At 36.2% G+C, this 14,035-nt stretch overlaps 1 protein-coding gene across 3 annotated transcripts in view; it reads right to left on the bottom strand.

The window, feature by feature from the left end:
• LOC136253268 (CARD- and ANK-domain containing inflammasome adapter protein-like) overlaps positions 1-14,035 on the bottom strand; it is a 77,992-nt gene that overhangs the window by 28,107 nt on the left and 35,850 nt on the right. For all 3 annotated transcript variants that reach the window (XM_066045904.1, XM_066045902.1, XM_066045903.1), the window contains exons 6-9: positions 11,925-12,023; positions 7,922-8,020; positions 3,826-3,924; positions 2,587-2,685 (exon numbers count right to left, since the gene is read on the bottom strand). In XM_066045904.1, the coding sequence (XP_065901976.1) occupies positions 2,587-2,685; positions 3,826-3,924; positions 7,922-8,020; positions 11,925-12,023 (396 nt within the window). The remainder of the gene's footprint in view (positions 1-2,586; positions 2,686-3,825; positions 3,925-7,921; positions 8,021-11,924; positions 12,024-14,035) is intronic.

The raw sequence follows: 14,035 nt of genomic DNA on the forward strand, positions 1-14,035 counted from the left end.
TTTGATCAAAGAAAATACGCGTATGGACAAACCAGAATTAGATAATGTCAGTGCCAGATGGACTAAACAAACACAGCTATGTTGACAGGTATAACGTGACGCTAGGTGTAACTTAAGGTAGAGAAATAAATTACGTGTAAATTGTGTAAATACTCCTATTGTTTATTTTAACGAAGCCTACTTTGTTACTTTAGCGGGGTCGCAAAACTGTGATGACTCCTAAACATTTTTTAAACATGTAACATAATACAAATCTATTGAGAGATGCTGCATAATCCAGAACTAACATTGCAAAACCGACCCTACAAGTAAATAACTCACAATAGTGGCCGCACATCTTTTATATGGGCATGCACTTTGTAGTTTCTTGGCTGCGCGACTCACTACCATGAATCTTGATTACACCAATGATAATAGGCTGGTAAAAGCATCAAGCATTATATATATACCAGCATAACTAAATCACGTTTAAGGATTTTATTGAGAAATATGCATCATTCATGCCAAATGGCAGCATCGTTTCATTAAAAAATCAATTTATTATTACTTTAAACTTTACAGAAATAAGATCAACTACACTAGTAGAGCAATCACTTACTCTAATTCAACAATATAGGAAGTACTGATTAAACTGTCAACACTTCACCATAATCTTAATTTTGAAGGTATAACATTGACAACAAAGCTAGAATTGATTTTTGAACATTGCCCAAAAGCATAATGGAAATAAGCTCTAATTATGGATCAAATATCTATTCAAATATTTGGATTAATTTTAAGATGTGCTTTAGTCTGAGGGTAGGTAAAAACAGTGGACCTGGGGATCAAGGACCAGGACCAGGGGACCCGGGGACCCATGAGTATCCAACTATTCTTGGGATGTTTTGCACTTCACAATATTCTATACTTGTACAAGTAGTCTTGTATGGCCAATTCACTTTTTCCCCGTTACAGTGTCTCACATGATGTTTAAACCAATTAGATATACCATAGGGAGGGAAACTTTTGTATCATTAAAATTTGGAAAATTTGGTGAATAATCATGAATTTGCCAAATGTTCTCCATTTCAAACAATTTGTTGGTGAAGAAAACAGCAAACCAAGCCTCGAACTAAACAATTTTCTATTCGACCAAGGGCTACTGGGTCAGGAATCAACTAGAGCCAAGCCTACCTCAACTACTTCACTAGGCAGCTACTGCATCCATGATCCTCAAGCCTCACCTCAAAACGGGCATGACGAGTAGCAAATGCTACTGTATCAAGTATGATATTCACTATTCCAGAGGGTGTAGATCTACTGTCTATATAGTATTAACTTTTAGTTGATCCAGGCGCCAAAGAAGTGTGGCACTCCAGATCCTTGCTTCAGGCATAGTGATTAGTAATCCAATTAATTAAATAGGACTTGCACTTTGCTAACAATTTGCCAAATTTTATTTTACCAACAGTGATAATTATTTTGTTCAATTCGCCAAATTTTTTCTCCTCCAAAGTTTCCCTCCATACAGTAAGCACCTCTGAAAAAGTGTCTGAAACCAGTGTGAAACTGACTGCATTTATAGACCACTCGCCTGCTGCACAATGAACATACTAGTCTATTATGTCGCCTAGCCACTGAAGTTTAGAAACACTATGCAAACAAATATTCAGCAATTACTAGGTAAGCAAGTTTCAGCTCATCAGTTCCACAACCAGACTTCATAAATTGTGGTGCATTTGCACAATGTTTCCAAAGTTTAGTAGCTAGGTGACATAATAGGCTGGTATGCTCATTGTGCAGCAGGCGAGTGGCCTATAATACAGTCAGCTTTCAGAGGAGCTTATAATTTATAATTGATAAACATCATGCAAGACACCATGATGGGGAAAAAGCAGATTGGCCATGCAAGACTATTTGCAGAAGTACCTAGTAAAAGCATAGAATATTGTGAAGTGTATAAAACTCCATAAAGAGTTGGATCCCCGTGGGTCCCCAGGCCTCTGGTCCTGGGTCCTTGGTCCCTGGATCCACTGTTTTTACCTACCTACCTACCCTTTGTCTGAGGAAATTAATTTTAACTTTACAAGGTGGTAGGTACAATAGTGAAATAGCTTGACTAAACCACACCTGATATGTACATATCTGATATTAACACAGTTAGCACACAAAGAATAATAAGTCCATTCATTTTAAATCTAAAGAATACCAAAAACGACTATTAGTTTGAGCTATAATTCTCTTTGTGCATACAGAACAATAATTATATGACTGCTCTGTTACAGTTACTGACTGTTCTATTAGAAAGTACTAATTTCAGGCATTTTCACAGGCAATATCACAGAAGGCACCTAAAGAATCAAGACGTATTGTGTTTGATGATTCAGGACAGGTAGGCTCCAATTGTGTCAACATAAAAAAATGAACCCTAGGTGTAAACATTATTGGAGAACTCAAATCCCTAAACAGATCTTTTTGGAGCATTGCAAAGTTTGAGCTCTTTTACATACGGTAATTGGACTTCTATTGTATTTTCATTCAAACTTCAATCACAAATATAAACTATAATTGTTTGTGCAACTAGTTTTATGGTCCATATTAACTCACTTTATCAGCAGCACTAATATCTGCTCCCAATCTGATAAGCAACTCCACTACTTCAACACCATCATTAGCAGTAGCAATGTGCAGTGGAGTCCACTGATTCTACAATAATGCACAAGTAATGTGATATGGATACATAATTATTGGACTGCACACATTGTATGGCTAGTTGCTATATTTATGAGTACCACTACGTATACATGTACATTCCATTTGTCAATAAATTTATCTAGTTCATAATACAAGGAATTTTCTTTTTCAGAGTTACGTATATAAGTATTCACTGATAATCCTCTATAGTGTAGAGCCTATGCCATAATAATTTTTATATAACAAGGAGTAACAATCTAAACATTGTTTTAAGCATACTTTTGATGTGTGTGGGGACCTAGGAACTTACTGTAATATGGCCACTATACAGTACAGTACATCATAAGGTGTATGGTATTATTGAAGTAAAAATGTCTTTCTGTATAGTGTACATAATTCAAAACAGCCAAGCTGTGAAAAGGTGGTGTGTGGTCTTCAAAAATTAGTTAGTTTGAAAATGTTCTGATATTGAAGATGGCAGACCAGAATTTCAATATTTCTTGTCTGAGAGCCACTGTTGAGAGTGATAAAGATTTTTGTAAGAATCAACTTTAACAAGCTCTAATAATCGTTATGGATCAAACATTTATGGATCAACATTAATTTTATTCAAAACTTTGATTAAAAATAATATGTTTGTCTGAGGATATTTAATTTTACAAGGTGCCAGGTACAGTAGTGAAATAGCTAGATTAAACCACACCTGATATGTATCTGACAGTTAGAGCACAAAAGAATAATAAGACTATTAATTTTAAATTTAAAGAATACCAAAAAATGAATATTTGTTTGAGCGATAGTTCTCTTTGTGCATACAGTAATAATTATATGGCTGCTCTGTTACAGTTACTGACTGTTCTATTAGAATGTGCCAATTTCAGGAATTTTCACAGGCAATATCCCATAAGGCATCGAAAGGATCAAGGAACATAGTGTTTGATGCTTCAGGCATCTTATTACAGGTATGCTCAAATTGCGCCAACATAAAAATGAAGCCTAGGTGTAAATGTTGTTGAAAAAACTTTTATCCTCAAACAGAACCATTGGAACATTGCAAAATTTAGGCTCTTCTACATAATTGGACCTTGCAACAAAAATATGAAATACTAGCCACTACATTGTTCGTGCAACTTATGGTCCATATTAACTCACCTTTCCAACAGCACTAACATTTGCTCCCAATCTGATAAGCAACTCCACTACTTCAATACGACCATTAAAAGCAGCAATGTGCAGTGGAGTATGCTGATTCTACAATAATACACAAGAAATGGATACATATTGGGCTGTACACATTGTCTATATTATTAGTACCACTACATGTATACTCTCTCTTTGTCAATAAAATTTGTCTTGTTCATAATTTGTGTAATATATACAAGTAAATTTCTTTTCAGTACATTACATATTCACTGATAATCCTCTATAGTGTAGCGCTTATGCCATAATTATTTTTATATAACAAGGAATTAAAAGTAATAATCTAAACAAGGTATTAAAGTACACTTTGATGTGTGAGAGACCTATGAGCTTGACATGGCCACTATCAGTGTTGGGCAATTCTTAAAAGTAACTCATTACATATTACTTTCAACTGAATTATTTAGTTACAGTTACATATTACCGATAAAATAAAGTAACTATAATAATATTACATATTATATTACTTTGTGTCCACAGCCTTAAGCTGTCACGTGTGAAACTACCACCTTATCACGTGACATGATTGCATTGTTGGACAAAGTGCAAGTTTTGGTCATAAGTAAGAAGCTGGCGAATAAGCTTCATTCAGTAGGATTTGTTGCTAGGTGTTACTCAGTGGATTACTAATGAGATTAGTAACTTCATTATTTGTAGTAATAATAATACATAATATTACACTCCTTACAGTAACTTCATTACTTAGGTAACACGTTATGTTTGTAAGTAAAGTAACTTGAGTTATATGACCAGTATTTATAGTGTGTATTTCGGTATATTACTTTATCACCACAAAAGTAATCTAAACCAAAACAGCCAAGCTGTAAAATAAAGAGTGCGGCCCCCAAAAAGGCCAGGGGAAAAAGATGTGAAATCCAAGGTGGTGGCCAAGAATTGGCTTTGATGGTAGGCTAATGGCAAAAAGTGTAATTACAACAATTCATGTAAATTTGCATTGCCTCCTCCACTAGGATTCGGCACCAAATTCTACTGAATTGTCGTAATTAAAATGTTTGCCATTAACCTACCATCACAGCCATTTCTTGGCCGCTACCTAGGATTTTACATCTTTTTCCCCCTAGCCTTTTTGGGGGCCACACTCTTTTTTTACAGCTTGGCTGTTTTGGTTTAGATATCACTTCTTTTTGTATTGCAAGCCACAAAGCAGGCCATAAACTGGCTTTGGTGCTTCCTTTTAACTTTTTTTTTCTTTACTGCAGGAATTATGGAACAAAGAAAGTAACTGTGTGTATAGCTTTTGTCTGATTAAATATTTGTATATTTAACACTGAATGATTATCACATACTGTAGTCAATAAGGTGACTTCTTACATAACTGAACTGTAGCTGAAACTCTCATTGTTTGTAGCTGAACTTTTTCAGGGTGATTTGTTTCTAGCTGAACTTTCTACAGGATGATTTGCTTCTAGCTGAACTCTCTACAGGGTGATTTATTTGTAGCTGAACTCTCTATATGGTGGTTTCCTTGTAGCTGAACTCTCTACAATGTGACTTCTTCTAGCTGAAGTCTCTACAGGATGGCTGAACTCTCATTAGGTGATCTGTTTGCAGCTGAACTCTCTACATGGTGGTTTCTTCGTAGCAGAACTCTCTACAAGGTTACTTCTCCTAGCTGATCTCTCCACAGGATGATTTGTTTTGAGCTGAACTCTCTACAGGGTGATTTATTTACAGCTGAACTCTCTACAGGGTGATTTGTTTGCAGCTGAACTCTCTACATGGTGGTTTCTTTGTAGCTGAACTCTCTACAAGGTGACTTGATCTAGTTGAACTCTCTACAGGGTGATTTGTTTGCAGCTGAACTCTACATGATGGTTTCTTTGTAGCTGAACTCTCTGCAAAGTAACTTCTTCTAGCTGACCTCTCTATAGGGTGACTTGTTTGTACCTGAACTATCTGCAGGGTGATTTGTTTGTAGCTGAACTCCCTTCAAGCTGTTTGCAGCTGAACTCTACAGGGAAATCTGTTCGTAGCTGAACTCTCTACAGGGTGATTTGTTTGCAGCTGAACTCTCTACAATATGGTTTCTTTGTAGCTGAACTCTCTACAAGGTGACTTCTTCAAGCTGTTCTCTCTACAGGATGACTTATTTCTAGCTGAACTCTCTACAGGGTGATTTGTTCATAGCTGAACTCTCTACAGGGTGATTTTTTTGCAGCTGATCTCTCTACATGGCGGTTTCTTTGTAGCTGAACTCTCTACAAGCTAACTTCTTCTAGCTGATCTCTCTACAGGGTGACTTGTTTGTAGCTGAACTATCTGCAGGGTGATTTTATTTGTAGCTGAATTCTCTACAAGGTAATCCTTCTACCTACAGGATGACTTGTTTCTAGCTGAACTCTCTACAGGGTGATCTGTCTGTACCTGAACTTTCTACAGGGTGATTTGTGTGCAGCTGAACTCTCTACATGATGGTTTCTTTGTAGCTGAATTCTCTAGAAGGTAACTTCTTCTATATAGCTGATCTCTCTACAGGGTGACTTGTTTGTAGTTGAACTATCTGCAGGGTGGTTTGTTTGTAGCTGAACTGTCTACAAGGTGATCCTTCTACCTGATCTCTCTACATGATGACTTGTTTCTAGCTGAACTCTCTACAGGGTGATCTGTCTGTAGCTGAATTTTCTACAGGGTGATTTGTTTGCAGCTGAACTCTCTACATGATGGTTTCTTTGTAGCTGAACTCTCTACAAGCTAACTTCTTCTAGCTGATCTCTCTACAGGGTGACTTGTTTCCAGCTGATCTCTACATGCCTTGTTTCTAGCTGATCTCTCTACTGGGTGACTTGTTACTATCTGAACTGTCTATAGGGTTATCTGTTTGTAATTGAACTCTCTACAGGGTGATTTCTTTGCAGCTGAACTTTCTACAAGATGATTTGGTTTCTAGCTGATCTCTCTATAGTATAACTTGTTTGTCTAGTTAACTAGCTATAATACTCTTATTTTTAAATATGTACATGCTTATGATTTCTGGTTACAAGCCATATAATAGATCAGTTATATGCAGACCTATCAAATCTCTTCTAATGAAAAATGGATAAACATAGCTAGTAGTTCGTAGTAGTTCAATGAGCATTGTACTGATGCTATCATAGATTTTCTTTGCCAGGGGTGAGGAACGTGCTGGTTTTACACTAGCATTATATTTGAAATCAAAATTGTACCAACTGACTGTTCTATTAGAGTATCTCGAACTTTTGCAGCAATTTTTAGGGTGTCATGTGATCTATTTTTTTCTTTTCTGAATTAAAATCTGTGCAAAATTGGGTTGGTCAGGTCCAAGCAACAGCTTTTCAAATAGGTATGGCCTTAAGAGTTAAAAAAGTACAATACTTTTATCAGGTCCTTTTGACTTCATCTTTTCTAGTGGACCTAACAAATTAACTTCTAAGGCTTATTTTGAGGTTGGAAAAGATTTCTAAAGTGGTGTTTAGTTGAGTGTTCTATTAGGATTTTGGAAAAAGATAGGTGATATCTATTTTGAACCACTACCATGGTTTATGACAAGGTGGGTAGGTACAGTAGTGAAACAGCTAGATTAAACTACACCTGATATGTACATGATTTTAACACAGTTAGCACACACAAAAAAATAAGCCTATCCATTTTAACTCAAAGAATACCAAAAAATGACTATTAGTTTGAGCTATAGTTCTCTTTGTGCATATAATAATTATATGACTGCTCTTTTAGAGTTACTGACTGTTCTATTAGACTGTGTCAATTTCAGGCATTTTCAAGGAAAAATCCCATAAGGCACCTAAAGGATCAAGGTACATTTTGTTTGATGCTTCAGGTATCTTATTACAGGTATGCTCAAATGTGCCAGCATAAAAAATGAAACCTAAGTGTAAACGTTGTTGAAAACTCCAATCCCCAAACAGATCTTTTGGGAGCATTGTAATTAAGCTCTTTTACATAAATGTACTTTTATTGTATTTTAATCCATTCAAATTTCAATAAAACTATGAAATAGTAGCCACTATAATTGTTTTTGCAACTAGTTCTATGGTACATATTAACTTACTTTGTCAACAGCACTGACATCTGCTCCCAATCTGATAAGCAACTCCACTACTTCAACATGGCCATAACTAGCAGCAATGTGCAATGGAGAAGACTGATTCTACAATAACACACAAAAAATGTGATATGGATACATATTGGGCTACACACATTGTATGGCTATAGTTGCTATATTCATGAGCACTACTACTTGCACATTCTCTTTGTCAATAAATTTGTCTTGTTCATAATTTGTGTAGTACAAGTAAATTTCTTTTCAGCACATTACACACATAAATATTCGCTGATAATCCTCTATAGTGTAGAGCCTATGCCATAGTTATTTTTATATAACAAGGAGGTAAAAGTATGTACTAGGGTTTTTCATATTTTTCTTATTCTTATTAGTACTTTACAGTGTCCAGCACTGAAGGTCTGACAGCAACATTTGCTGCAGCCTTTGGATTATACTAACCTAACAGGAACTGGAGACTTTTGTAATGATTACTTAACTTAGCTAACAATAAGGTGAAACAGAAAAGGGCCAAAGAAAGGGAAAAAATTCCTCCTACCCCAGGACTCGAACTGCAGGCCACCCAATGTCTAGTCAAGCGCCACACTCAGTCTCCTCCAGGAGAGATGGATTTTCTTCCTTTAAATCTCATTTTTTTCTTATTAGTACTTTACAGTGTCCAGCACTGAAGGTCTGACAGCAACATGTGCTGCAGCCTTTGGATTATCCTAACCTAACAGGAACTAGAGTTATAAGGCACACTTTTGATGTGTGGGGGGGGGACCTATCAGTGGCGTAGCTACTATTGAGGCAACCGAGGCAGCTGCCTTGGTAAAAAATGCTCAACAATTCAGGCCTGAGTTTCAGCACCCAAAATTTTCTACTCAAACATTACTATACAGCATTAATGAACCACAATAATAGAATCTATGGTTGTAGTACTAAGCAGGCCAGAGTTCATGGTGACACGGCCCTGGACCACTAATCAGCTACTTGAATTAGTATGAAGAAAAGATTGAGATACTCTAATAAGCAGTCATCGTAATATACTCTAATAGAGCATTCACTGTAAATTATAGTGCTATGCAATTGCTCCGCTCAGTCTAAATCGTTTAATTGTCTTTACATTACTTTTCAAAAGTGTTCCGATGAATCAACTTCATGGCATTGCATTGAGCTCATTGATCAAGTATATCATGAAATTGCCTCCACATGCCATTTCAAAGCATATATTTTCAAAAATTTCCTTGAGGTAGCATTCCCCCAGACTCCCTAGCTTGATATACTTAGCACATGCAGTTGAGTATTTCATGAAAAAGATATCTCTGACTTAAATATCACATTAGATCAATAAAAAGTATAGTGTGCATAACTATGACCTCTGTTGCAGTCCATGGATGGCCTGACCACTCAAAATTTCTCCTCTAGAACAATTTTTCTGGTAAAGAGTGGAACACTAATTTGGTAAACTACTTATATATATCGTAGCTTATAATTTTATTTTTGTATTTTCCCTTGCCATGCCCAGGTTCCATTCGTGGTCCTATTTGTGGCCGCATGTTGCCCGAGGCTTATATATACTGTTGTTTGTTGTACATATTATCATTATTCATGATGGTTTCTTTCTGGCAGGAGTAAGTCAGTTTTTTTGTGTGGAGTACAATTAAACTAGTCTAATAACTGAAGCTTGATATACTGTAGCATTAACTAAGCTGGAGCATTAGCTACTTATGAATATGACAAATGCTCGGAGTCTTCTAAAACAGTTTCTTCCATCCAACCAGAAAAATCAACCTGCAAATGCTGTACCACCCTTGCTTGAGAGTGTCTGTGAAATCAGTTGAGTCAGTAGCAGACCCTCTCAATTACATCAGTGCACAAACTTAGCCTCGGTAAAAAATTTTCCTGCCTATGAACTTGACATGGCAACTATACAGTATATGATAAGGTGGTATTGAAGAAATGACTGCTAAAAGAGGTTTCCTGTATAGTGTACATTATTCAGAACAGCCAAGCTGTGAAAAAGGGTGTGGGCTTCAGTGTGAAAATGTTCTGATATTGAAGGTAGCGGAAAAGAATTTCAATATTTTGTATCTGAGAGCCTCTGTTGAGAGTGACAAAGGTCCACAGTGGGGTAACATTCACAGAATAAAGATTTAGAACAGTCAACTATTAACAAGCTCTAATAATTATTGTGGAACAAACATCTATTCAAATATTTGGATCCATATTCATTAAATTAAAATTTGCTTTTGTCTGAGGACATTTAATTCTACAAGGCGGTAGGTACAGTAGTGAAACAACTAGATTAAACCACACCTGATATGTATCTGATTTTAACACAGTTAGCCCTATTCACAAGAATACCAAGAGTCACTATTAGTTTGGGCCATAGTTCTAATAAACCAGCTATGTTTATACAAAAAAATTATACAGTACAATAGTACTGTATAGTAGGTGTAATTGTAACATACGTATTGTTTGTAATTACTTGTTGTATATGTGTACTGTAACTTACTGTTTATAATTAGTAATTGTAACATGCATACTATAATTTACTTTCTAAAATTAGTAATTGTAACATACGGACTATAGCTAACTTTTTTCATGTACCACATACATACTGTAACTTTTTGTTCATATTAGTAATTGTAGCAGCGTACGTACTCTTATTGATTGTAACATACACTGCACTACTGTTGATTTACATCCTAGACAAACCAGCTGTGCTGTCTGCCTAGTAATTAACAATAAAGAATAAAGAAAACCACAAAGGTCTGGGCATGGCCCATGAAATACATTACCCAAAAACCAGCCTCATTTTTCTCTGACAACAATGAGGCAGTATTAGTTAGGGGTAAAACTAAGCCCAAACAACCTTCAGATCAACCCACATGCGTTCAACGAGTAGCTACAGAATTTAAAAATATAATAAACATAATTTTCTACTGACTGAGTAACTGATTGACTGTGATGCCTTCAGACAAGTGTAACACGATAACAGCTAAGGCTACGGGCTTGGTTTTTCACTGTAAGATGTTGCTTTAACCGGACACATGCCTTTTGGCATACTGCAGTATGTACAATGTACTCTTCATGGACTTACCAGTGTATTATTTTGTGTTCCATTCATCTATGCTGACAGTGAAATGTGTCAATTTGGTTGTGGCACATAATGACTTCCCTTGACAACAGAATTCGTCCCTATTTTTCATAGTGGCTGGAGGTGCTTTTCAAACAATTTTTGATTTGTAATGCTGTGTAACGGGTTGAACATAGTTGACAGTGAAGCACAATGGATACTTCACTTTTCAGACAATAGGACACAAGGCACCATTTCTTTCTTTTGATGTTGTATGCATGGGTTCACTAGTGATAATAAAGTAAAAGGGTAACAAACAAGTACACAAAAAATTGGAATATTCTAATAGAATAGGGACCATAGCACATCGATAAAAAGTACTGAAACAAGTTGGAGTAGAGTATGATAGTAAACAATAAGAAGTGTTATATCCTTATTGTGCTCAAGATACCATAATAGAAATGCACAATATAGATATAACACTTCTTATTGTTTTAACATTGTGCTACTCCAGCTTGCTTCAGTGCTTCTTATCAATTTGCTATGGTCCTTACTCAAGTTGAAAATTCCAATTTATTGTGTACTTATAATTATATGACTGCATTACTGACTGTTCTAGTAGAATGTGTCAATTTCAGGCATTTCCACAGGCAATATTACATGAGGTACAGGGAGTACTGTTTTATTCAGGCATCTTATTACAAGTATGCTCAAATTGTGCCAGCAGTAAATGTTGAAGCCTAGCTGTACACAAAAGAACTCCAATCCTCTAACAGATCTATTGGGAGCATTGCAAAGTTTAGGCTCTTTTACAAAATACAATTATGCACTTTCATTGTACACTGTATTTTCATCAACCTTCAATCAAAAATATGAAATACTGGTCACTATATTGTTTGTGCAACTAATTTATGGTCCACATTAACTCACCTTTTCAACAGCACTAACATCTGCTCCTAATCTGATAAGCAACTCCACTACTTCAGCATGACCTCTATTAGCAGCAGTGTGCAGTGGAGTATGTTGATCCTACAATAATACACAAGTAATGTGATATGGATACATATTGGGCTGCTTACATTTATGGCTGGTTACTATATTTATGAGTACCACTACATGTGTATTTGCTTCTCAATAAATCTGTCTTGCTTATAATTTATGCGTTTAAAGTAAATGTTTTCATCACTACATAGTTACATAACACTCATAATCCTCTATAGTATAGAGCCTTTGCCATAAAATTATGGTTTTAATAAGGAGGTAAAAGTAACATTATAAACTTTTTAAGAACATTAAATGTTGTGGGGACCTACATATTTCACATAGCCACCATGGTGGACTTATTGAAGTAATGGCTCTACCGTAGACTCTGGTTATTAGGCTCACATGGTTATTAAGTGCATATTGCCTGTTAAGTGCATATGATAGACTTGTGCTAGACACCTGCTTGTTAAGCGCATATGGTTGAAATCACCTCTGCCACCTCGTACTATGTAGAATTGTTGTGAAGTAATGGCTCTACCGTAGACTCTGGTTATTAGGCTCACATGGTTATTAAGTGCATATTGCCTGTTAAGTGCATATGATAGACTTGTGCTAGACACCTGCTTGTTAAGCGCATATGGTTGAAATCACCTCTGCCACCTCGTACTATGTAGAATTGTTGTCAGAATGAATCAGACATGTCACAGCACACTCGATGCCTCGCCAGGCCCATGTCTAGCAGATACTTCTGTCTGTAATAACGATAGCTGTAGCTGCTACCTGGCTTCTAAGGATTTCCATTTCCACAACTGAAGCAAACTATTAACTGGTGTTCAAATCGCTTGAAAACTGTAGTGGGTACAACTTATTCCCTCCTAGCAGAAATTCCTTACCGTAATTTATAAGCGCATGCGCTTAACAAGCATAGTAAATTTTACAAATAATTCCTCCAAAAAATATAAGCACATGCGTCTAATAACCAGAGTCTATGGTATACAATTATGCATTGCCTTTATCTAATCCAGAACAACCAAGCTGTGAAAAAGGTGGTGGCCTTCCAAAAGTTGTAATATCACTGCTGACTTGTTTGTAATTGAACTCACAACATGGTGACTTGATTACAGCTAGTCTCTCTACAAGGTAACTGGTAACAAAGTTGAACTCTACATGGTGAATTTTGTAGCCAAACGCTCTACAGGGTGACTTGGTTAGCCGAATTCTCTAGGTTGACTTGTGTAGTTAAACTTCTTACAGGGTGACTTGTTTGTGATTGAACTCTCGACAGGATGATCTTTTTAGCTGAATTCTCTACAGGGTGACTTGTTTGTAGATGAACTATCTACAGGATGACTTCTTTGTAGCTGAATTCTCTACATGGCCACTCAATTGTAGCTAAACTCTCCACAGGATGCTTACTGAAGGTTCTAATACAGCGACTGCATAATTTTCCTAATACTCCTTGAATTCTTCTAAAGCACTGAAATGTTTTTTTTTCTAGAATGCTAAATCCACCTACATGTACTTGTAGTTATGTATGTTGTATATGTAACACTCTATGGCTAGTCAGAATGCTGTGAATATAATTAAAAATCAACCAAATCTTTCAATCACTGCTATGCGTATTATTATGAACAGACAAGTCATAATAATTACATTTGATTAGGGATCATAGAAATAAAAAGTAGTAAATACACCTGCAGATAAACTAGTGGGCTACAGTAATTCAGTCTATACACCCGTGACTGAACTAGGATTAACTATCCACTAGTATATCTTTGGGTGTGGATGACCTTACTTTTACAGCAGAACCTCCATCAATGGACACTACTCCGACACCTTACAATAATGGATGCTATACCACGGTCCCCACTATAGTGCTGTCATTGGGTACAATGCATTAGTAACCTCCGTACAAAGGACACCTACATATATATAACAGCGAACGGACAATCTATGAGTACCCTAGCCATGCAATGAATGCACACCTTACAGCTCAAGTTGCAGTTATTAAACTCAACTTCTGCACTATTAAACTTGAACTAACACATAACTAAACA

This window comes from Dysidea avara, chromosome 4, assembly GCF_963678975.1.
Source record: "Dysidea avara chromosome 4, odDysAvar1.4, whole genome shotgun sequence".
NCBI classification, from domain to species: Eukaryota; Metazoa; Porifera; class Demospongiae; order Dictyoceratida; family Dysideidae; genus Dysidea; species Dysidea avara.